This window comes from Vombatus ursinus, unplaced genomic scaffold, assembly GCF_900497805.2.
Source record: "Vombatus ursinus unplaced genomic scaffold, bare-nosed wombat genome assembly UNPS02006779.1, whole genome shotgun sequence".
Classification (NCBI taxonomy): domain Eukaryota; kingdom Metazoa; phylum Chordata; class Mammalia; order Diprotodontia; family Vombatidae; genus Vombatus; species Vombatus ursinus.
In genome coordinates, this window is record NW_020946557.1 from 17565589 (window position 1) to 17588742 (window position 23154).

General features: G+C 37.7%; 1 protein-coding gene across 5 annotated transcripts in view; it reads left to right on the forward strand.

Annotated features, from left to right (window-relative positions):
• Positions 1–3641: 3641 nt before the first annotated feature.
• The window catches only part of TRMT11 (tRNA methyltransferase 11 homolog), a 58367-nt gene continuing 38854 nt past the window's right edge, over positions 3642–23154 (forward strand). For 3 of the 5 annotated variants that reach the window (XR_003567929.1, XM_027848610.1, XM_027848608.1), the window contains exons 1-6: positions 3642–3735; positions 12375–12440; positions 14141–14214; positions 19312–19393; positions 19482–19574; positions 19760–19894. Coding sequence is in view for 4 of the 5 variants with exons in the window: in XM_027848610.1 (XP_027704411.1) it covers positions 3664–3735; positions 12375–12440; positions 14141–14214; positions 19312–19393; positions 19482–19574; positions 19760–19894 (522 nt within the window). In the remaining variant the exon portion in view is untranslated. Of the gene's footprint in view, positions 3736–12374; positions 12441–14140; positions 14280–19311; positions 19394–19481; positions 19575–19759; positions 19895–23154 lie in introns of those variants that run through there. The other 2 variants (XM_027848612.1, XM_027848611.1) reach the window with 2 other exon arrangements.

A 23154-nucleotide genomic window follows, 5' to 3' on the forward strand; every position in this document is an offset into this window, starting at 1 on the left:
TCCTGAACTTTGGGATCCAAACAAACTGGCCTTCTTGGTTTCTTCAGTGCCTTACTCTATCTCTTATCTCAGTGCCTTTCTATTGGCTATCCTTGATGCCTGGGATGCACCCCTTTCTCTCTGCTTCACAGAATCCCTCTTCCTTCATTAGGCAGCTCAAGCACCAACTTCTATACAAAACCTTCTCTGATTTCCCTTCCTCTCCTAACTGCCGGTGTCCTCTCTCTCAAACTACCTTAACTTTTGTATTTACTTGTATTTATTATCTTTATATTTATCCTGTATGCACTTATAAATATACTTGTTATCTCCTTTATTAGAATGTAAATTCCTTGAGAGGAGGAACGCTTCATCGTATTTGGGTCTCCAGTTCCTGTACAATGCCTGATACTTAATAAATGCTTGTTGATTGGTTGATAAGATAAATATATATCACTAAAAACACTCCATCCTCCCCCATAACATTTTTTTTAAAGTAGGAAAACAGTATGATGTTCATGCATATTACAGTAGGCATTAATGTCCATTCCTCTAGCACTTCTCCAAACAGTCTCAGCCTTTGTCAAGAGGCTCTCTTTCCTTAGGCTTCTTGAGAGAGGAGGATGGAAGGGGAGTAGAAGTGGGGAGGGTGACTGCCCTTCCCTCCACCCCAGCAGCTTATCATCTGCAAGTTCAGGGCAGCTAAAGTAGGAACTTGGCTAGGTGAGATGAACATCCCTGACTATCTTTTCTGCTTGATTTCTTTCCTGAGCATAGGTGACCAAACAGTGATTTTCAGATGGCAATTTCCAGTCTTGGAAGCAGTCTCATGAGTTTAGGAAGCTGGAACTTCTGGGTTCCTTCATTAGAGCTGAATAGCAGTAGCAGGAGCTCTAAGATTGGATAGGATGACCACTTTTAAGAGGAGTTACAGAGGAGGCATGGATCGTTAGATGACCCGGACTTGGAGGGAATTATTTGTACAGTGCAGAGCCAAGATGAAATGTAAAATGCCTCTTAAGCAGGACAAAAAACTGCTTCGTGAATCTGGTGAAACCAAAGGACCTCTTTTCAGAATAACATTTTATTTTGAAAAAATGAAGGAAATGCTAAATTTCAGTGAAAGCTTAGTGAAAATAAATATATACAGTATTTTTTTCCCATCCAAGTTCATGGACCTTCCAAAATCTATCCAGGTTAAGAACTCCTGTCTTAGACAAATGAAATAAATTCTTAGGTTTGGTATCTTTGGAGATCTCTGTAAAGGGGGTAGGGGATATATTATTAAGGGATATATTAAGGAGTTCCTTAAGGTCAAAGACCAACTGTTTTTGAGCTATTGTATTTAACAGATTATCATGTCAGTTATTAATATGCATCAAGATTTTTAGCTGTAAAAGTAAAATTAACCACACAATAAAGAAATACAGAAGATGGGAGTAAGTTCTTAATGTTTGGTCTTTATTAGGTTAAACTTGTTTCTTTCTCTGGTCTTGCTCATTGATTAATCAATCAACAAATATTTATTAAGTGTCTACTGTGGGCCAGATACCAGGAATGCAAAATTTCAGTTTATAAACATCCTCATATTTCTGTTAATTATGAAGTCCTTTATTAATAACTATTATGACAATTAGTTCATTTGGTAGTTTAGTATATATTTTGTAGACTCCTTTGTTTTCTTTCTATGTCTAAGCAAACAATTTAGCTCTTTGGTTGCACAATTAATCACTACAGAGTAGACAATTTTCTTATCTGTAAAGTGAGGGAGTAGATCCTAGATTATGTCTAAAGTTCCTTCCAGCTCTAACACTGTATAATTCTTTGTATCTATTAAAGGAACAAGATTTACTGCAAAGGGGTGAAAATATACATTGCAGATTACATTCTATTTGCTTGGCAAATTGCAGATTGATTTTGCCTAGTTCTTTTTAAAATTCATTTTTAATCCTTGATTATTTTGTCTCAATATTGTTAGTTTACCCAAGACACTGGAATGCCTGAAATGCTGGGACCCTTACAGGATGAGTTAAAAATGACTAGTGGTTACAGTAGAAATAGGGAAGTTGGGAGGAACTGGTTTAAGGGTGGAGAGAGGTGAGGGAGATGAAATGTTGTTTCATGCATGTTGAATGGAGATATCAGTAGGCAGAAATTTGGGATCAGAGCATTAGAGAGAAGTTATAATTAGAAACATAGGTTTGGTAGTCATTCACATAAAAGTCATAGGATCATAGATTTCAGAGCTGGAAGGGACCTTGGTTCATGTAGTTTACTCCTGCCCCACCACATTACTGAAGTAACTGAAACCCAGAGAGATTGAATGATTTGCCCAAAGTCACACATGTATTAGGATTTGAACCGAAGTCTTCTGACTCTAGACCTAACACTCTCCCCAAAGCACCTGAAGCCATAGGAAAGGAGAAGATCCTGACCTCTTGCCTAACTCAGCTCCATGTCCTGTGGTCACCTCAAACTTCACATGTTCCAAACCTCAAACTGGTTCTCCTTCCCAATTTCCCCATTTCTTGTCATCACCATAGAAGCATAAGATGAGAGCTGGATGGGACCTTAGTTATTAGCTAATCCAGCACCCTCATTTTAATAACTTTCCTAATGTCACTTAAGTAGTAAGTAGCTTTAGTCATTCACTTCTTGTGTCCACTCCTCTCCTTGCCTGAGACATTATCTAAATAATTAACTGAGTGCAGAGCAAATTTATTTGACCATTCCTATCTTCCCTATCCATGTACAAGTACTGTCTTCCCTCCTCCCTCCTTTCCCCAGACTAAGCTTCTTGAACTCAAGGACTGTTGTTTTTTCCTTCTGTACCTCATCACCTAGCAGAGTGCTTGGTATTTTATAGGCTTAATCAGTAGTGTTGTGAAGCTCAAATGAGATAATGTATATAAAACACTCTGCAAATCTTAAAGTGCTCTATAAGTGCAATTCACTATTATTATGATGATGATTATTAAGCTGTAGCCACCAGGCCTCTAGTCTGGTGATGACATCACTTCAGCACTCCTGCTAAGCTTAGGCAATATTTATAGAGCAAAATAGGAGCACGCTGGTAAATGTTTATGGAGGGCTGTGAGGTGGGGGGGAAATGTATGCACAAACACTTTTAATCTGCATTATTAACACTTTTTAAAATCTAGACAATCAGGTTCTTATTTGTAGGACTGCACAATACCAGGTATAAATGCTCACCCTGAAAAATTAACAATTGGCTTCAGTGGGCTTCAATACACTTTGACTTTAATTAATTCTGGTTGAAAGTTCACCCTCCCCCAAAAAGAGAGATAAGAAGATGCCTCCCCCCTTCCTTTTGCAAGGAGGGTGGTCCATGGGTATGGGACACTGCAGAAAAATACAGATTCATTGGTTTAGCTGATTTTTAAAAATTCTTTACCATTAAGGAATGGCTTTCTGCGAGGAGGGGAGAGGGATGCGGGATAAATCCAGGAGATAAGAAAACACTAAAAAGCTTTTAAACATAAGTGTTTGTTAAAATGAGGAGAAGTGGGTGCTACTGTAATATACTCTAGGCTCAGCCTCCCAGGACAGTTTCTTCCTCACCCCAACAGAAGGCGTGGCCTCGGATCCCACGACCACGCCCAAGCCCCGCTCCGCACATGCGCACAGAGCCGCCTGAGGAGGAGGCTGCGGCGGCGGCGGAACATGGCGCTTCCCAGCACGCTGAACCGATACTTGCTGCTGTTGGCGCAGGAGCACCTGGAGTTCCGGCTGCCGGTCAGTGCCGCGCTTCCTCCTCGTGTTGTTTGAGAGTGGGAGGTTAGAGAGGAGGGACGGCGCGCGCAGCCTCATCATTCGGAGGGTGGTCGCGGGGGCGGGGCTCGTGGGGTGGCGGACGGGGGAGATGGGGAGGAAGAGGGAACGCGCGTGCGCGTGCCGCTCTGAGAGTGCCGCCTTTTTACCCCCGCCTGTCTCCGGCGGCTTAATTTAAGGCACAGTGCCCTGCCCCCGCACGTGTTTCCAGCCAAAACTGAGGGGCCCCTTATTTCCACCCCCAGGGCCAGGTCCCGGGGCTGTTAGGGAAACAGTTCCAAGTCCATCCACCATTCCTTACTTTCGTTTCGTCTGTTAAGCATTTATTAAGCTCTTACTGTGTGTATGGTAACGGTGCTTGGTACTAAGAGAGATGCAGAGATGGGAGGCCACGTGGAAAGAAGGCTGGATTTGTAGTTCATTTCCCAGCCCTGACATTAATTAAGTCGAATGGCCTCACCTCTTTAAGCCTCAGTTTCCTCAATTATAAAATGCATTGGGACAGGTGGGTGGAACGAGCGTTGGGACTTGCATCAAGAAAAGCTGAGTTTAAATTCTGTTTCAGACGATCACCAGCTATGTCACTTAATCACCCTAAGCCCTAGTTTTCTCATCTGTAAAAAAGAAAAAAAAAAAAAGGGAGAATAGTAGCACCTAACCTCCCTAGGTGGTTGTGAGGATTAAATGAAATAATGTGAAAAGAGCTTTGCAAACCTTAAAGCAGTGTATTTGTTGCTGTTAGGTCTTGTTGACTCTTCTCGACCTTATTTGGGGTTTTCTTGGCAAAGATACTGGAGTGATTTGCCATTTCCAGTTCATTTTACAGATGAAACTGAGGCAAACAGGCTTAAATGACTTGTCCGAGTCACACAGCTACTAAGTGCCCAGGGTTGGATTTGAACTCAAGTTTTCCTTATTCCAGGCCTGGCGTTCTGTTTACTGCGCCACCTAGTGTAGTGGAGTTGTTGAGCTCCAGAGTCCCTTCCAGTTCTTAATCTATGAACCTGTACCCTAGAGGCTAGGCTACTGGTGGATAATTTGCATTTTCATAGAGCTCAAAGATCCATTATCTCTTTTGAGCCTCACAACCTAATGGAGAAAACTGAGTTCTAGAAAGGTTGGGTTCACCTAAGATTGCACACAGTCTAGTAGAGCTAGAGCACCTGAGTCTTCTTCAGATTTCCAGTATTCTAATTATGCCAGGCCCTCCTTTTTCAGGCATAGCTACAGTGTGTAGAATTAAGGGTAGAAGGGGCTTGGAAGATCATTTTCCAATGTTCAATCTGATCATTTTACTGATGAGGAAACCGACAAGGGAAGTGACTTGCCCAGGGTCACTTACAGATAGCAGGGCCACATAGTAAGTAGTAGAGCCAGAATTTGAACTCTATTCGTTGGCTCTAAATCCAGTACTCTTTCTAATGGGGCAACACATTGACAATACTTGTGATGTTCCTTTGGTAGGTAATAAAGCCCTGAACTTCTTGGTTAGGATGAACTCCTAGCCAGTTGTGCAGATTGTGAGAATTGAAAGGGAAGAGATCAATGTCAAAGCCATTTTGAATATAGAATCCCAAGATGGTCCTGACAAACAGTTTCAACCCTCAAAGGAGTTAACAATCTAAGCAGAAGACATGATGCTCTTATGTAGGTATACACAGAACAGATAGCAGAAACAGAAGAACCTAGAGGAAGAAAGTACTAGCAGCTAAGTGACCCAGAAAAAGCCTTGTGCAGAGGATGGCACTCGAGCTGAGTGTTGAAGCCAGCCAAGTATTGCAAGACATGAGGTGAGGAAGGAAAGTATTCCAGGCCTGGAGGACAGCTTGTGCAAAGTCATGGAGAGAGGGGAAATGAAGCATTTTGTGTAAGATCTAGAAAGCCACTATGGCTAGACTATAGAGTGTATGATGAAGAGTAATGTTTAGGAAGGCTGGAAAGGTAGGATGGGGCCAGGAAAGAAAGAGTCAAAATTTTAAATGCCCAACAGGAGTTCATATGTGGTCCTAAAGGTAATATGTAGCCACTGAAGCTGAGAGAGACAGAGTCAGAGACAGATATGGTCAGATTGGCAGGTTAAAAGAATTACTTTCACAGCTTTGTGGAGGATGGATTAGAGTAGGGAGGGTACCAGTGAGAAGACAGTAGGAGAGAGGGGCTGAAGGCCTAAGCAGGTGTGGTGACTTTTTGAGTATGAGAGAGGTGGTATGGAGATAGAAAAAATTTGGCAACTGATTGAATATGTGAGGTGAGAGAGAGGAATTCAGGGTGACACCAAGGTAGTAAAAGGTTGACTTTGGAGCCTAGATTGTAGTGTTCAGAAGACAATGACAAGAATAAATAGCTATTTCAAGGAGTTTAATTGAGAAAAAAAGGATAGCTATAGGACAATAGCTGTTGGTGATGGTAGGATCTGGTGAGAGAGAGTCTTTAATACTGGGGAAGACTTGGTTGTGTATAGGTAACAGGGAAGGAAGCATTAGAGAAGATTGAAGGATAGAGTGAAGGGGAATGATAGTGGCAATCTGTCGGAGAAGGTAGGAGGGAATGGGATCCAGAGGTCATGTAAAATGGTTGTCCTTGGAGAGGAAAAGGACTTTAAATCAAAGACTGGAATAAAAGAGAGGTGACCTCCAGGGCAATAGAATGGTATGTTCAGAGAGAGCAAAGGAAATACTCACCTTTCAGTTTATAGATGGATTTTACTCATAGTCGCACTGTCCATATAGCTAGTTTTTCACTTCTTATATACCATGTCATTGCCTGAAGATAAGATGAAAACGCCACTTATTCATTTAGAGGAATGTCATCTAGTTTCCAATCCCAACCAACCTGGGATTCATTCATGAAAGCTACAATCTAGGCTTCTTTGGCTGGTATTATTCTCACTTCATCAGCGGTGGAGAGACAGCTAGGCATAATAGACAGAGGGCTGAATGTGAAGTCAGAAAACACAGGTTTAAATGCCACTTATTACATCTACAAGTTTTTACCATGGGCAAATCTATTTTCCTCTTTAAAGTTTCAGGCAACTTGTGTAGACAGTTGCCTAAGACTGCAAATTATAGCTGGGTTTTGATCTGGATCAGTGGAGGAAATTTTCACATTGGGAGATCCTGCCCTGATGACATCATAGGTGTTTGTCTTATTGACGTGTATCTGTAGAAGTGGTAGTTGGCCTACTTGGTGAATTTGATAAGCATTGGTTATACATTATGTCTCAGATACATATTGCAAAAAGACAACACACCTTATTATCCAATTGAGGTCTGCAAGGCTTCTGGATTCTTCGGGGGGGGACCAGCAAGTAGTCACATGGTGTGGGGAAAATGGTGTTACATTTGGTATCAGAAGACCTGTGTTTTAATCCTAGCTTTTGGTCCTCTTTGTGGAAAAATTAACATTTGAATTGAGATTTAATATTTGTTCAGGAATTCTGTAGGTGAACTGGGCAGAGAGAGCATTCTACGAATAGGGAACAGTATGAGTCAAGGTATCAAAGCATGGAGGGAAGTATGTGTTTGGGTACTTAATTTTTGCTAGAATGTGTGGAAGGTAGAGGATGAGGAAGATAGGGTGCATAAGATCATAGAGAACCTTGAATGCCAGGCAAAAGTATTGGGAATGGGGGCTGAGGGAGAGGGAAGAGTCAGGATGACCCTGAGGTTTTGAATGTGGCAGTTTGTAGGAGGGCCAGGTGGGACCTCATTTCTTCTCACAGTGATTATCAACACAATGAAAAGTTGATTTCAATAAATATTTGCCTTTTATATGCAAGGGACATTTCCTTCTCTCAGTTTATAGAAGAAGAAGACATATACTCAGCCTTTCAATCTAACCAGTTGCCAAATGTCATTGGTTTTACTTCTACCATATCACTCATCACTTATCTTTTTTTTTTTTTAAACTAATCCAGCTACTGCCCTAGTTCAGTGTCTGATCATCACTTGCCTGGATTATTCTAATAGCTTCCTAATCAGACTCTTTGCTTCCAATTTCTCTACCTTCCAATTCTCTATATCTGTACCAGAATTAATCTTTAGATATAAATATGACTACTTCACTCTCCTTCTTAAAAAATCTTTAATGAGTCCTAGGATTGTCTCTCGCATAAAATGCAGGTCTGTCAGTATGGCATTTAAAACAGGCCACGTTCTGGTTCTAAGAGGAAATATATTTTCAGAAACTATTAGAGGCAATTGTATTCCAACAAAAGCAAAGATTTAATTGAAATGGATGAACATTTGCAAATATATGATATACTCCTATTAAAAAAAACATGTAGGAAACAAAGAATCTAAACAGCTCAATTTCAGAAATTGAACAAGCAACAAATGAACTTCAAAAGGGGTTAAAAATTCCTTGCTTAGATAAATTTTAAAGTGAATTCTGTTGAACATTAAAAATATATATATCCTTGTTCCCTAAAGTCATCAACAATAATTTATTAAGCTTCTACTAACTGGCAACAGGCATTATGCTAAACAGTCAAAAAGACAGGGCCTACCCTCAGGAGCTTACATTCTAATGAGAGAAAAAAGCACAATAAAAATATTTAAAAGGGTAGGGGAGGAGAGGAGTTGAAGACAATGTTTAGATATCTGCCTCTTGGAGATGTCTGGGCCTCCTCATTAAAATGGGGGTTCTAGGAGGAACCAGCCAATCAGAGGGAGAGGATGCTGGAAAAGAAGGTACTTCCAATGTGAGACATCCAAGGATGTATTGAAACTTCCAGGATAAAGAGCTTTATTTAAGAAATGGGGAAGAAAGGCATCTTTTATTTGATTCATTTATGAGTTCAGTGTGGTTTTGAACAGAGAAAGCAGAGACCAGTGATACTAATAAATATTGATACACAATATTAAATTAAATATTGGCAAAATGACTATAGCACAGCATTACAAATTTTTCACTATGACCAGGGTGGAATCATACTAGGAATGAGAGAATGGATAGTGTTCATCATGGGCCAGCAGGCACATTAAGAGCTGGAGAATCTGATACAAATAATCTGGACCAGGGGTGGGGAACTTGCGGCTTTGAGGCCACATGTGGCCCTCTAGGGCCTCAAGTGTGGCCCTTGAACTACAAGTTCCCCACTCCTGGTCTGGACAGTCCATGCCTTTGAAATACTAACATTCTGATAGGGGAAGTTAGTATGCATAGAGGAGTGTTGGACCAGGAAGAATGGAAGAGTGTTTTGGACTTGGAAGTAAGTAAAATGGTGATTGAGCCCTTAGAGCAAATCCTTTTTAGAATTGGTAGTGTAATTTGATTACTTTTCTTAGAGTTAGAGGTGGAAGTAGGGGAAGGAGGAGCATGGCAGCAGCTCAGCTTAGATGTGGCTGGGACATGGCAAGGTAGGTCTGGGGCTGGGTACGGTAAAGAGAATGCTCACTAATCGCAAACCCAGGGTCCCAGTGTGGGCACTTGAGCTCCCAGTTTGAAAATGTAAAGATGGTTCAATTTAGGAAAGTGATTTATATAACTAATAATTAATAATAAAAATCACTGTCTGACTTAACTAGATTTGTTTTTTATTACTCTCCTCCATGCACTCTATTCTCTGGCTAAAGTGGCTTAATTGCTGTTCCTTAGATGAGGCATCCAGTCTTTTACCTTGTCTTCTCATCAGCATTTGTGTCATGTCATTTGTATATACAGTATATTCTCTAGAAGAATTTAGGCCTGGGAATGTTGCCTTTTTTATATCCCTGGTACCTAACATAGTGTTTTAGATAGCATCTTTAAAAATGTTCTGAACTTAGATATTGAATAAAATGATAATTTCCTGCATACTAGGAAATTACACAGTACAGTAGGAAAAAGGGATGGCACATGAAACTGTGAATCTCTGTTTTGTACAGTTTTCTTTTTTTTGAAAATTTATAATAAATTCAGTGTGTAACTTTCAGAGTTCTGCTTGTTTGTGATTCTTTCTGGCCTTCACTTCTGGGAATTCTTTATTTATTTATTTTTTTTAAAGACTGAATCTCCCTATTTCACCCAAACAGAAATTGCATAGGCTGGTCACGGGCTTAGTCACACTCCCCCACTCTGATCAGTTGATTTTTATTTTTATTTTACTTTTTGGCCTACTCTAGTCTTCTCTCTCCCATTCCCCATATACAAAATAAATTATTGTTACAAATATGAAGAGTCCAGCAAAACAAATTCCCTCATTGGCCAAGTCTGAAAATATGTACTTTATTTTGCATCTTGGGTACATCACCACTTTGTCAGGATGTGGGTAGCATGCTTTATCATTGGTCATAATAGGAGATTTGTAAATGTTTGTTGGGTTGAACTGAATTGATGGAGTATAAACCAAATGACTTCCACCTTCTCAAAGAAATATGCACAGTCATCTGCTCTAAAGGGTTTAGGGAGGTGAGTTTGTCAGAACATTTACAGTAGTTGCTCTCTGGAATGAGATGAGGAGTGGTTAAGGTAGAGTTAGAGTAAGGATCATCTTAAGTTGTATAGCTAGGGGGTACAATGGCTAGAGCTCTGGATTTGGACCCAGAAAGACCTGAGTTCAAATCTAGCCTCAGGTACTTACTAGTTGTGTGAACTTGGGCAAGTCACTTAACCTCTGTTAGCTTCATTTTCCTCATCTGTAAAATGGGGAAAATAATAGTACCTACCTTCCAGGCTTGTTGTGAAGATCAAATGAGATAATAATTGTAAAATGCTTAGCATAGTGCCTGGCACTATATAAATGTTAGCTGTTATTGTTATTATTATTGTTTTACATATATGTGTGTGTGTATGTGTGTGTTTATGTATACATATACATATTATATATATTGAGTGAAATCATCTTGACTGCATATATTTTTTTTTCCAATTACAAAGAAGCCCTGGAGTAAGAGTGAAGAAATTGAGTGCTGGTGATGGTTACTTCGGTTAAGCATTTTGCCCAATCGTTACATTATCTCCCATTATTTTTGTTTTCTCTAAATGTGTAATTTCATTGTTGTTGGTGTGTGGGACAGCTACGACCCTTACCCAGATTAATTCAGAGGCTTCTCCAGGTAGAAAGTAGAAAGGATTTTATTCCGATCTCGTGAGAAAGGGCGACTGGCACCTAAAGGTAGTTCAATGCAAGACCGGGGTGGTGTTGGCCAAACAAGCATTTTTATAGGTTCTAACCGCAACCCCTGCCTAACCCTTACCTCTTATCCCATTGGCTGGCCTTCAGAGGGCGCAGTCTAAAGGTGGCAAAACTACCCCAGCAACAGCAGTGGAAATTACAGAATCGTTACACTGGTTGTACCTGCCCACCCCCTTCAAGTATCCTCTTGGTATATCCTATTTATTCATTTCAGTTCCTGGAACAATTTGCGGTTATACTTGTCTTTGCAACAATTTGAACATATTTATCCGGGCTATTTACAACCTTCCTGACCTGGATACACATATATTATTATTACGGGTCTTTACCTTATTTTACTCATTTAAGTTTAGATTTTATGAGAGGTCTTCACCAATCTCACTCATTAGGAACTCCTGGTGTAGAAATTCCTTTTTCTAATGTTAATCAGCAATGTATCTGCAATTTGTAATATTCATAAGCTTCCTGAGTCACTGAGAGATTAAAAACTTGTCCATGGTAACACAAGCCCATCTGTGTCAGAGGTGGCACTTGAACCTGGCATTCCTGACTCCAAGGGCAGTTCTATCCACATGCCACACTAAATTTCACTGTGGCTTGTGAAAGAATAATTGACTGAGGAAACAGATTTGATCTTTGGAGCATTTCACTTTATTAAGCAATACATGCCAGTTTCTAAGAAATTGGGACCAGGCCTTCCTCAGGTTAGCATTGGACCCCAAATGCAGGAGGAGACAGATTTTATGCATTAAAGGATAACAATAAACAGGATGCAAAACAGGATATACTATTAGGTAATTTGATTTCTAATTGGAAGAAAGATTAGGGGTTTTCCATGTTGGGAAGGAGAGACCAAACAGGTGCAATTCCCAGAAAATAAGAAAAAGAGGTGTTTCGCTTCCTCAAAGTGCCTATATTCAATCAAAGAAACATGGAAACAGTAACTGGTTGGCTAGTCCAGGGCCCGTTTACAGATAAGACATATGGGTTGCTTGAGATGTATAGTTGTGAGAAAACTCCTCATATTAATCTTTGGATCTGACTTGGGTTTCGGGTCAGCATCACCTTGGTCCTTACTTAAGGATCTCTTGAGTAGCAGGTGGATGTGGTCCTGCTTCCCAGCCACACAAATAATGCAATTCCCATAACTTAATAAAGTTTTCTTATAAGACAAAAATTGGACTAGCCCCTTAACTGAATAGAAAGGGAACTGAGCTAGATCCAGAATTGATTCACAAGATAGAGTCAGTGTGGTTCATTTAATTCCCATAATTCCCTCATCAAACTGTTGTACTACATATCTATATCTATCTATCTATGTATATACACACATAGACATATATTTGCTATGTGTATTGCAAGATTCTGGTTATATTTTTAGAGGAAAAACATTGAAATTCTTCATAATCTTTAGAAGTAGTAATTGAAATTGTAACAGGTTTAATATGAAGAATAAATTGAATTTCCCCTATAATTTTCACAACAGGAAATAAAGTCTTTACTTTCGCTTTTTGGAGGTCGATTCAGCAGCCATCAGGAAATCCATGGAAATGTAAGTTGAGAGTTTATCTTATTCACAAGACTGTGCACAGTATATATCAATGCTAGCTTTTTACTGGAAGAAACTAAGTTTTCTTTGGAACATTTTATATTTGTGAGAGCATTTTAAAATCTTAGGTGTTTTTAGAAGATAAAGCATATTTTGAAAAAGTGTCCTACTTAGTATAGACCAGGGGTTCTTAAACTTTTTTGTGTCCTGGACCCCTTTGGCAATCTAATGAAACCTATGGATCCCTTCTCAGAATATTTTTTTTTACTTGAATTCTCAAAATATATAGGATTACCAATGAGACTAATTATATTGAAATGCATTTATCAAAATAATTAAAAAGAAACAACACAAGATTATGGACCCCAGATTAAGAACTCTTGGTAAAGACCTTTTTAAAAAAAAGTCTTCTCTTTTTACTCTTGGACTTATTTTCACTTAATTTTCCATTTCTTATAGAAGACTTTAATTCTTACACAGCGTCTTTCTTTTGAAGATAATTCTATCTAATATTGATTAACTATGATTTTAAAGAACTAGAATGAATATTATTAACTACTAGACTGCAAACTTCTTTTTGCATTTTATTTTTAAATTTAATGTATGCCATTATTCAAGAAAGTAAAGTGATAATACACACAGTAGCTGTGTGATCCTGGGCAAGTCACTTAACCCTGTTTGCCTGTTTCCTTATCTATAAAATGAGCTAGAGAAGGAAATGGCAAACTGCTCTAGTATCTCTGCCAAGAAGATCCCAGATGAGATCACAGAGAGTTGGATGTGACTGAACAACAGCAAATATTTAATGACTTCCTACTTTACTGTAACATTTCATGGATCCATAATTTGTAGGGATTTCTTGTACCATTGCACATTAAAGGTTTTCCAAGCATTTGTCACCAGTATTTATGTGAGATGCTGTGGCTCGGGGCAGTCTCTGTGAACTTACCTAGGACAATCCTTCAGTGACAGAAGTAAACTCTGCCACCAGTTCCATTCTCAAAACTTTTTCAAGTTGATTAGACTTGCTGGAGTGTGCATTCTACTGGCATGCTCTTCTAGAACCCAGGGCCAACTCCAGGCCCCGGTGAAGAGAGGATATTATTGGAAGATCAGTGCTTTAAGGGAAATTAAATGTAGCAAAGTCCAAAGTAAAATTGTAAGGATAAGAAAATGGCAAATGATATGTCATTTAAATACTCTTCGGAGAGGTAGCATGGTATGGAATGCTGCAGTTGGAGTGAGGGACACCTGGTTTTCAAATTCTGCCTCAAAAATTTGTTGGTTACATCCCCTTGGGCAAGAGCCTTAAGCTCTCTCGAAGACTATTAAGTGCTTTGCAAACACTGATAATAAATGTGGCTTATTATTATCTTAATTTCCATGTAGGATAATTCAAGAGGTAATTTATATTCCAGGGTATTGTTTGCAATTCAGTCTTTAAGAAATGGATGCTTCTGCATAAAGGGTAAATGAGAAAGAATCTTAATGAAATCTTTAACATTATTTGGGCTGGTTTGCCAATGCTCTCCTATTGTATTCAGTTGGTCTTTATAGAAAGGTCAGGTTTGGGTGTTGGTTGTAGGATTTTGGGTTTTCCTCATAAAAGAGGCAAATTAGAACTCTCTTTATCTTCTTCTGTACCAAAACTTAGGGCCACATACAGCCAAATTATCTTACTGTTTTTATTATTTCTGTTTCAGTCTCCATTTTGGATTCTTAGCATTCCTTCAGAAGATATTGCCAGAAATTTAATGAAACGGACAGTATGTGCAAAGTAAGAGCAACTCTGAAAAGGTGTAATTTTCTTTCATTTGTACATCCTCCTAAAATATCCTCTAGGTAATTACAGGCAATCGCTGCTTTTTTTTTTTTTTTTGCTATAGTGCTTTCCTGGAAAACAGTCTGAAACAGAAGGAAGAAGTACATAACATTTTTATGAGTAATGAGTATATGAGTAATATATGAGTAATAGCTACCTGCTGTCATAAGTAGATGGTTCTCTGCATGAGAAAGGCAAGTTTATGTAGGGTGAAAAGGGAATACTTTGGATAGTCAGATCCTAAAGCTGATAAATGAATGGATGAAGTTGGCAAAAAAGTGAAATACTGTTGAATGAACACATCAGGAAAGTACAAGGCAGAGAAAAGTGAGGACTGTCTGAACATATTTGTTCTGCCAACTTTATTTGTTAGGGAAATGAATTCCTAAGTCAAAGCTAATTCTTTATTTATAAGAATTTTCAGTAGTAAAATACTCAGCAAGCCAAATTGTATTGTCTTACCATTAATTAACAGTGTAGTGGTATAATTACCTGTACAGCTAATGTAAATGCCATTACATTTAATTACTGACACAGATTATTTCACTAAAGAAATATCTTTTATTTTTGAAAATTTAACAAACAGTATTAATAAGCATAATAATAGTAATAATTTACGTATAGTAGAAGGGGCAGCTAGGTGGCACAGTGGATAGAGTGCCAGGCCCAGAATCAGAAAGACTCATCTTCATCAGTTCAAAGCTGACTTCAGACACTTACTGTGTCTGGGCAAATAACTTAACTTTGTTTGCCTGAGTTCCTCATCTGTAAAATGAGCTGGAGAAGGAAATGGCAAACCACTCCAGTATCTTTACCAAGAAAACCCCAAATGGGGTCACAGAGAGTCAGACATGACTGAAAAATGACTGCATCGCAACAAAAATGTTTAATGGACTACATTTTCTTAAGTGAGAGTATCATATAGCCTTTTGAAAATTGAACATTTTGTGATATTCTTGAGGTTTTGGGGGGAATATTTCAGCAAATTGCTCAAAGATTTCTCTTTTGTCTAGGATTGTACTATTTAGCATTGTAGTGTGAACATATCTTTGTAGACTATGTCTTATTTTAACTTTGGTGAATTTCTCATATATGTGATACGAGATACATTTACTGTTTAAGCCTTAAAGTGTCATTTATGCTATTTTTGTTATTGTGTACAAATTCTATGATATTGAATGGTATTCATATACAAAATACTGAAACCTCCAAAGCTAATCTTTTTGATTTGTTTTTGTTAGAGAACCGTCTTTCCCTAACTAGTCATTTTTGTTTAAAATGTCACATTACTATGAACACATTTCTCTGATTAAATTACTTTATAAGTTGTCATTATTTAAATATCAAATGTTCTAAAGCCATATGATTTGTTAGGTGTGATTTTTTCTGTTCTGGGGCTGAGCATTCTTAGACATAAAAGCTCTTGACTTGTGGTGCATATTGGAACGTGAATGCATAATGGTATGACAGAATGTGCATCTTTAGTTGCAGATTTGTCATCCACTTTATACTTTTCTGTGGTGAATTTGGAATTCGGGAGAATGTATTCCAAAATCATCTTTCTCTGTTAGCCAGATTTCATGTACTGCTACCATCAATCACATGTTTTAGATCTGTTTATTTTTTACATTGTAACTATGTGAAGTAATAATTCTGTTATTTGGCAATTTTGGGGAACAAAATGTTTCACAGAAATGATTCTTTCATATTACCAGATAAGTGAGGTGTTATTATCTAGCCCCTTCCTCAATAAGTTCAATGGAAATGGAAATATTAGCTTTATAAGTGAGCTTTTGTGTGTGTGTGTGTGTATATGTGTATATATATATATATATATATATATATACACACACACATACATATACACATATATGCATTCACCGTAGCATCCAGACTTTTTACTGGAGCCTTTCCAAAAAAAATGGCAAGCTTTCTCGCTAGCTGTGTGACCCTGAGCAAGTTGCTTAACCCCAATTGCCTCATGCAAAAAAAAAAAAAAAAAGAAGAAAAGAAAAAAATGGCAAGTTTTTGAAAATACATGATAGGGGCAGCTAGGTGGCGCAGTGGATAGAGCACCGGTCCTGAAGTCAGGAGGACCTGAGTTCAAATCTGGCCTCAGACCAAACACTTGACACTTAACTAGCTGTGTGACCCTGGGCAAGTCACTTAACCCCAATTTCCTTTAAAAAAAAATACATGATATACTTTTCTGTCTTTGTAAATAGCTTCTATAACATAGTTTGCCCCTTACTGATTCAGGGTCATCATCATGATCATTAGTTATTGTGTTATATTGTGATATAGGGGTTATAAAGTTGTGTAAGACTATTTGTTGAATAGTCCTACACTGAATAACCTCAGAATAGCCTTAGTTTCTTTAAGTCTATAGTCAGCTATTTATATATTTTTCTCTCCTCTTTTGCTCTTACCTATCAATTTTTTCTTGCTACTTTCCTGTAACTGTATTTAGTTTGTGATAACCCTGAAAACCAGATAACCAATCTCTTTAGAAAAGTGTATACAACTTAAAAAATGTGTGTGCATATGTATGTTTGTATACATATACACACTATACATATACACACACACATATATGTAAATGGCGGCCCAGAAGTTCTTCTCTAAGTAAAGCAAATAAACTTTGGTGCATGGACTTATTAATATCTGTTTTTCCATAATTATTTGTAGATCTCAGAGGGAAAATGGACCTCAGAGATCATGTTGTCCAACCCTTTTGCTTTAAAGATGAGGAAAGTGAGGTCTGAAGGCATTGAGCACTTTGCCTAAGGACTGCTTGTAGATGTTTTTTGCTTACTTACTGACTTTCAATGAAGTTCTAGATACTTGAAGTTAACATATAAGTGAGGAGTTATTGTCTTTCTCCTTCTGCAATAAGTTCAATGGAAGAACAAGCACTGACGTTAAAAGTGTTTTGTTGCATATACATGTAAAGATCTTTGAAAAGTTCCTGAACTAACTTAAAGGTAAAGTAATAGCTTTTGGTCTGTGTTCGATTCTGTATTGCAATAACTCCTAACTTTTTTTTTTTGAGTATGAGGATCTTTTCTAAAATGTCAAAACATTTTGCAAACTTTCCATATAGTTGTACTATTATTATTAAGACTTTTTATAGAATTATTTAGAAGTTATAGCCTACTTAGGAGTTAGGACCTTTTGAAACTACAGACAGTGAAACACTGTCCTGAAACTGCTTTTTCTTTTTCAGAATTAATTCTGGTTTCAGTTACTGTTCAGATAATTGAACTTAGTAATCAAATGACAAACCTTTTAGTTGATTACCTTTTGCTTTGTGAGACTGAAATCCTTCTTCCATCTTGATCTGGATTTACAAGTGCCTTTTAAAGACTGATCCTTTTCAAAAGCTTTAATGATGTAGTTTTAAAAATAAGTGATAGCTTACTATTAATTTTATTTGTTAAGGTGATTAGAAGCTTAATATTAAGTTAATGTCTAAATACAGTAATTTTAAGACTCATTGTGAAAATTCACCCTGAATGAGGAAAAAGGCCCTTTAAGGCAGCCTATATATTTCACATTGCTGAATTTTCTGATAGAATAATTAGTGATTTTGACAACTTATGCAGAGAAGATGGACACTGTACAAATGTAAGAGATTATTATTGTTATTATTGTGTAGTAGAAAAGGGAGGAAGGGCACTTTGAGTCAGAAGGCCTGCGTTTGGGTCTCTTGTCGATACCTACTTTCTGTATGACCATGGGCATGTCAGTTAACCCACTGTAGCCCTCCATGTTCTCATTTGTAAAATATTGATAATAATACCTGCTTTGCCAGCTTCATAGGGTTGTTCTACAGCTCATGAGATTATAGATTTAAGGCTATAAGGGCCCTTAGAACTCATGTAGTATAAACTCCTTATTTTACAGATGAGGAAATTCTGGCTCAGAGGTTAATGTCTTGCCCAAAGTCATACATCTAGTAAGAATCTGATTTGTACCCAAGTCTTTTGATTCTAAAATCATCATCTTTCTATTGTATTATACGTGAAAAAATTCTGTAAACAGCAAAGTGCTCTACAAATGTAGTATTGTGAAATGGGAGTTAAACAATCTCAAAAGAACATTTAGACTATTCAGGAGAAGGAGTTTTTTAAGTTGCTATTTTTTTTTTTTTGCATTAAAACAGTTACAGCCAAGGATGAAGGATAAAATGCTGTTACTCTGAATACCACTCTGACAAAAAAAAATATTTTTAAAGCCCAGTAAATTTTAATAAGTATTAGGCATAGTTAACAAATTCAGGTCACTTGAATATCCCTTAAAGTTTGTAGTAATTTGATTTAGATTGTGTATGAATTATTGTTGTATGCCTATATTTCAGTCATTCTGAATTATTGGCAAGATATAATTTTGAATATAATACTATGTACCATATAGATTAATGAGCCCATCAGAGAAATTTACATTAGTGGGAGGGATACTTTCTATATAGTTTTGGAGAACAAGGACCAAAAACTGGGTTGAAACTGGGGAAAATACCATTTTTTGTAGCATAACCAGCCTGATATTCTCGTTTTGGCTCTGAAGATGCAGCAGTACACCCTTTGGAGGGAAATCTCTCCTCTATCACTTTTCTCCCAGCAGTAGTGCCTTCCACTCTAAGGCTACTTTTCATCGGTATTCATCAGGCTTATATGTGCTGCGTTTTGTATGTGCTGTCTTCCCCACTAGACTGTAAACTCCTTAAGGGCAGGAATTGTTTTTGCTTTTTGTTTGTATCTCTAGATCTTAGTACAGTGCCTGTCACACAATGAATGCTTAAAAAATAGTTGGTTGATTCTAGAAAAGTTTTTCCTTCCTGCTATATACATCTTCAGATGACTTCCCTGTTTAAGCTGAGGACAATTTAATTTCCAAATCTGGATGTTGCAGAAGCAGAATTATATGTAGCTTTAGGACCCAAGTCTCTTATTTAAATGTACAGTAATGAAAAAGAAGGAAACAAAAATCATTGTTGTGTTTTTGGTGGGATTTTTTTCAAGCAGAAAGTAACTTTGATCATGAAATTTCCAGGTCTATATTTGAACTATGGGGTCACGGAAAATCTCCAGAAGAACTATACAATTCTCTAAAAAGTTATCCCATGGAAAAGATGGTATGTATTAAGCTGTGTCTTGCATAAGAATACATATAGTTAAAGTAGAATTGCAGACATTAAAAGAAAATTATCTGTTTTATTTTAGGCTCCATTTCTACATTCAGACACTACATATAAAATAAAGATTCACACATTTAATAAAACATTAACACAAGAAGAAAAAGTCAAGCGAATAGATGTAAGTAGACTTTAAAATTGTATAATTTTAACTCAGCATAACAATTATTGAAATATTTTAATGAATTTCATTTAAATTTATTTTTAAAAATTTATTATTAACATATAACAATATTATAAATAATAAAATAAACATTAAATTTAATTTATTTACTAGGATGTTAGAATTTTTTTTTTTTATTTTAGGCACTTGAATTTCTGCCGTTTGAAGGAAAGGTGAATTTAAAAGATCCACAGCATGTATTTTCTATCCTGGAAGATTATGGCTTGGATCCAAACCATATCCCAGAGAAACCACTTAATATTTATTTTGGTAGATGGGTAAGTAACATTACTTCTTTATATTTCTGTTTATCTTTAGGAAAAAATAGCACTACAAATTTGATTCCTTTTTATTAAAAGCTTAAAAGAACTAAACCATTACAGCTAAAATATTGAATGGCGTAGTCCACACTCATGTAGGTATAATCACTAAGCAGGGAGAGGAAGATATTCAGACTTAGAAGTAGTAAATAGGAGGAAGTACTGTTCCCCAAAACATTTTTTTCCTTTTTTTTTTTCCCTGACTGTCGCCCAAGCTGGAGGTACAGCAGCCACTCATGGGCCCCATCCCAATACTTATTGCAATGGAAGCTGGCTGATTCACACCTCTTTAGGCAGCTTTGTGGTCCTCTGCTTTCTGGGGCTTACTGAATTGATGTGGGACTTAGTGAAGACACTTGATCAACGTTAGCTGTTCTGTATCTCAGGACTCTTGAATTCAAGCTCTCCATCAGCCTTAGCTTCCCCAGCTGCAAAGACTGTAGCTATGCACTGCTACGCTTTTTTTTCTTTTAAAGATTTTTCCCTTGAGTTTTACTCTGGGATGGAGACAGTGATCTAGAGGCTTAGTAATAAGGCCTCTTTGACAGTAGACCATCCATAGGGTGAATCTAGACCATATGAATCCAGAGCTGAAAACATTTTTTGGGAAGAGTTCCCCCTTTCCTTGACCTGGACTAAGGTGATACCTGGAGTTTATTCCAAGTTCCAAGTGAGCAGTCCACATGAAATACTTGTGTTGATCTGACAAGCCACCTTACTTCAGTTACTGTGGGTAAGCTCCTGTATCGAAAACTCTCAACAATAACTGGCTCTTTGTCTAGGTTGCCCCATTCCTTAGAGGCCCACGGTACAGAAGAGCCAAGAATTTTTACGTAAGTGGAAATAGAATTTTAATTAGGTCTAAGCATCCAGGTATATATAGGACAAAGTCAAGAGAAGTTCCCCATCTCATGACTCAGAGAAGAAATAGGGTAACCTAGTGGGACAGAGGGCAGTGAGCAGGTACCTGAACATAGCCAGAACTGGCTAGTATTATTAGAATTGTGTTGTCTGTACCTTAGACACAATTGTGAATTGTGCCCCAGAAATAATTAAGACAAGACATGAAGAAAAATGTTATCATACTTCATTTCTACAGAAGTGATAAAAGTTAGAGTTCTTGTGTCATTTTAGGTAAGAACCTCAATTATAGAGACTACTTTTATTGACTTTCCATAATAGTAGTTCAGATTTATAAAATGCTTTATAGTTTACAATGCTTCACAACAATATTGTTGTGAAGTAGATAATGCAAGTAGCATTATCCCTGTATTGCAGATGAGGAACCTGAGGTCAATAAAGGTAAGTTGATTTGTCCAGGGTCACATAACTGTTAAATGGGGACAGAACTCTTAGGCCCAGTGCTATTTATGTTTCTCCCCACTGTGTCTTGTCTCTTTCATCCAAAATGCAAGGATAGTTATTAAAGAACAATCTTTTCTAAAATCATTGAGTGAGAAAGATTCTATAGCAAGTGTTAACTGAATAACTTTACTTTTGAAGTGTACGGATATGGAAAAAGTAAATTATTTCCATTGGTTGGCTGTTATGCACTTGTGATATTAACGCTGATTCTATTTCAAGCTCAAATCTGAGTTTGTTTTGGGAATAAGAGGAATGTAAAGATGTCATGCTGTAGGTGAGGAACTTTTCCGTAACCATCTCCATTACCTTTACTAAAAGGAAAGGTTAAAACAGTGGGAATTGGAAAGAATCTGAGTCATGGAATCTCAGAATTGTTAGAGTTGGAAAAGACCTTAGGGGCCATCTTGTCCAACATACATTAGAAAGGAATCCACAGTTTACCATATCTGACAAGTGGCCCGCCAGTCCAATGAGGGACCCTGGGGTGGCCCATTCTGCTTTTAAGCAACTTTTATTGTTTAATAGTGTTTTATTTTTTCCAATTACATGTGAAGACAATTTTCAACATTCATTTTTTGAAAGATTTTGAGTTCCAAAATTTTCTTCCTCCCCTCCCCCTCCCCAAGGCAGCAAGCAATTTGATATAGGTTATACATGTACAATCATGTAAAACATATTTCCACATTAGTCATGTTGCAAAAGAAGAAACAACAAAAAGAAAAACCATGAAAATAAACAAACCAAAGAAAAGTGAAAATAGTATGCTTCGATTTGCATTCAGATTCCATCAGTTCTCTTTCTGGATGTGGGTAGCATTTTCCATCATGAGTCTTTTAGAATTGTCTTGGATCATTGTATTGCTGAGAAGAGCTCAGTCAGTCATAGCTGATCATCACATAGTGTTGCTGTTACTATGTACGGTGTTTTCCTGGTTCTGCTCACTTCACTCAGCATCAGTTCATGTCTTTCCAGGTGGTTTTTTTTTTTTCAAGGCAATGGGGGTTAAGTGACTTGCCCAGGGTCACACAGCTAGTGAATATCATGTGTCTGAGTCCAGATTTGAACTCAGGTCCTCCTGACTCCAAGGCTGGAGCTCTGTCTTCTGCACCACCTAGCTGCCCCCTGTGATTTAGTGGGCGACAGTTTTTTTTTTTTGGTTGAGGCAATTGGGGTTAAGTGATTTGCCCAGGATCACACAGCTAGTAAGTGTCAAGTGTCTGGTCTGAGGCCAGATTTGAACTCAGGTTCTCCTGACCCCAGGCCCAGTGCTCTATCCACTGTACCACCTAGCTGCCCCTCTGGTTTTTTTTTTTTAAATCCACCTGCTCATCATTTGTTAGCGCACAATAGTATTCTGTTACATTCATATACTACAACTTGTTCAGCCATTCCTCAATTTCCAATTCTTTGCCACCACAAAAAGAGTGAGCAGCTTTCGTTGTTACAAAGTTTTTCCTGACATTTAAATTTGCTTCTTCACAACTTCTACCCATTGCTCCTACCCTTGGTCCCTGGGACTACATAAAACAAGCCTAATCACCTTTTTACAGGCCAGCTCTTCAAATATTTGAAAGCTGCTGTTATGTCCTACTGATTCTTTTCTTCTGGCTAAACATCGCCAGTTCCTTTAACTGATCCTCATATGACTTGGCCTCAAGGCCCATCACCATCCTCTGTAACTAATGCTTCAGATGTGATCTGACCAGGGCACATTACAAAGGTACTATCACATCTTTATTTGTGCAAACTATTCCTCTTTTAATGTAGCCCAAGACTGCACTAGGTTTTTGTCTGTAAATCAAACTCATATGGAACTAGCCATCCATCCATTATAACACCCAGATCTTTTCCAA